Consider the following 2,500-nt stretch of genomic DNA (forward strand, 5'->3'; position numbering starts at 1 on the left):
CAAAAGACTGTTTGACTCGTGGTAGGACCAGTGCCACTCATACTTTACTTGAAGGTGACTTCTATTATGCATTGTATATTCATTAATGATTTATTAATAACACATTATAATTATTTATATATATTTCTATCATCAAATTTACATGGTAATTTAAACTTCAAGTGAGGTGTTGCTGAAATGTCATACAAGAAAATTAAATGTGCTCACTTATATCACTTATAAAGCCATTTTAAGAACTAATGTGTGACCAAAATGTGGAACGAATGGCTGCACACAGTAGCCGCATGGAGTCCTTCACGGTTCTCAATCTGAAGGTTGGAAGTATACAGATCTCATGACATGGGCCTTGATGGCTATCACTGCATGCCAACAGGAGCCAGCAATGATGGGGCTCTGCCATCTGCTTCACAATGTAAAGTCCATGAACATGTACTGTAAGTGCCTGGACTGGTTCCCACCTTGGGGGTCAATAAAGTATCTATCTATCTATCTATCTATTTGCTTCAGAAATCAGAATGTAAAGTCCATAAGCATGTCAGTGCCTGGACTGGTCCCATGTTGACCCTTCCTCTTCTGTCCCTCTCCCCCAGTGTTTCTGTGTCCAGGGATACTCCGAGGGGTCTACCAGAGTGAGCACCTCTTTGAGTCGGACCACCAGTCTGGAGCCTGGTGCAAAGACCCCCTGCAGTCGTCCAACAAGATCTACTACATGCCCTGGACGCCGTACCGGACCGACACGCTGACCGAGTACTCGTCCAAGGAGGACTTCATCGCCGGGCGGCCCACCACGACCTACAAGCTGCCGCACCGCGTGGACGGCACGGGCTTCGTCGTTTACGACGGCGCGCTCTTCTTCAACAAGGAGCGCACGCGCAACATCGTCAAGTTCGACCTGCGCACGCGCATCAAGAGCGGCGAGGCCATCATCGCCAACGCCAACTACCACGACACCTCGCCGTACCGCTGGGGCGGCAAGTCCGACATCGACCTGGCCGTGGACGAGAACGGCCTGTGGGTCATCTACGCCACGGAGCAGAACAACGGGCGCGTGGTGGTCAGCCAGCTCAACCCGTACACGCTGCGCGTGGAGGGCACCTGGGACACCACCTACGACAAGCGCTCGGCCTCCAACGCCTTCATGATCTGCGGCGTGCTCTACGTGGTCAAGTCCGTCTACGAGGACGACGACAACGAGGCCACGGGCAACAAGATCGACTACATGTACAGCACGGAGAAGAGCCGCGAGACGCACATCGGCATCCCCTTCCCCAACTCCTACCAGTACATCGCCGCCGTGGACTACAACCCCCGGGACAACCTGCTGTACGTCTGGAACAACTACCACGTGGTCAAGTACTCGCTGGACTTCGGCAACAACGGTCTCGGTAAGTCTGTCTCGTCTCGCCTCGTCTCGTTACAGTAATTTCCCGCATATAAGCCGCATTGTGTATAAGCCGCAGGACAGTGTTTTATGCAAGTTAAAATAAACAAAACCATGTTTACTGCACCTCTGCATTAACCTCAAAACTGAAGAAATTTTGCAAAATCAATGTATAAGCCGTGGCTAATAGTCGGGAAATTACGGTAAAGGCCAAACTTGAACGCGATGATTAAAGCGCTCACCTCCACTTCTCCCGTTCCCATTCAGATATTTATCAAACAAATTGAGTGGATGAGGCGGTAATTCATTATCAAGGCCCTGTTGCTTTGCTCCGCTAGCCTTTGCTTGGTGAAAGGTTAAACCAATCCCGTAGTTGTGAGAGGGGGGTTGAAGTGAAGCAGAGGTGCCAGTTTCTATCTGCGCTGGCATCATGGAGATCAAGGATGCAGGAGCAGTCTGGTTAGGAGGAGATGAATTTGTTGTAATCGAAGCGTAGCAACATAAAGGCCCATTTGTTTACTTGCTGAACTGAATGGAATTGCGAAACCACCTCGGTGAATTGCGCTCGTGCGTTGACTTGTTTGGAAAATAATTATGATTATAGTGTCATTATTACAGAGTTTGGCAGTGACTCCGAGGTGGAGAGATGCCCCCAGGGCAGGTGGAGGGTGGAGGGGCAGTAATTTATCCCTGTTTTCATCATGGGGAGGTTATTGATAGAGAATGCTGCTATTATCTGCCCATAGACTTGCTGTTCAATAGTTATGAGACCACATTCCTCTCAGTTCACAGAACACTGTCTCTCTCTTAATCTGCTCTCTCTCTCTCTATCTCTCTCTCTCTATCTCCCGCTCTCTGTCTGACACACACACACACACACACACACACACACACACACACACATACATACATACTCTTAAAGCTGTTCCTTATCGAATCTGCTCTGCTAAGCAAAGCGAGTGTGTGTCCCAGGAGCACGGGGCTATTGGAGTGGACTAGGCTCTCCTGATCTCCTCACACCTCCAAGGCCTCGCGCCCGCTTGCCTCTCTCCCCTCTTATTAAATGAGTCTGTGCTAAAGCCCACTCTTACACGCGCCAAGGAGCCACGCTACAACACA

At 49.8% G+C, this 2,500-nt stretch overlaps 1 protein-coding gene across 1 annotated transcript in view; it reads left to right on the forward strand.

The window, feature by feature from the left end:
• Positions 1 to 2,500, forward strand: part of adgrl3.1 (adhesion G protein-coupled receptor L3.1) — a 76,830-nt gene that overhangs the window by 18,681 nt on the left and 55,649 nt on the right. Inside the window, exon 5 of the mRNA XM_062552850.1 lies at positions 591 to 1,385. Coding sequence (XP_062408834.1) covers positions 591 to 1,385 — 795 coding nt within the window. The remainder of the gene's footprint in view (positions 1 to 590; positions 1,386 to 2,500) is intronic.

This window comes from Sardina pilchardus, chromosome 2 (genome assembly GCF_963854185.1).
Source record: "Sardina pilchardus chromosome 2, fSarPil1.1, whole genome shotgun sequence".
In the NCBI taxonomy this organism is placed as follows: Eukaryota; Metazoa; Chordata; class Actinopteri; order Clupeiformes; family Clupeidae; genus Sardina; species Sardina pilchardus.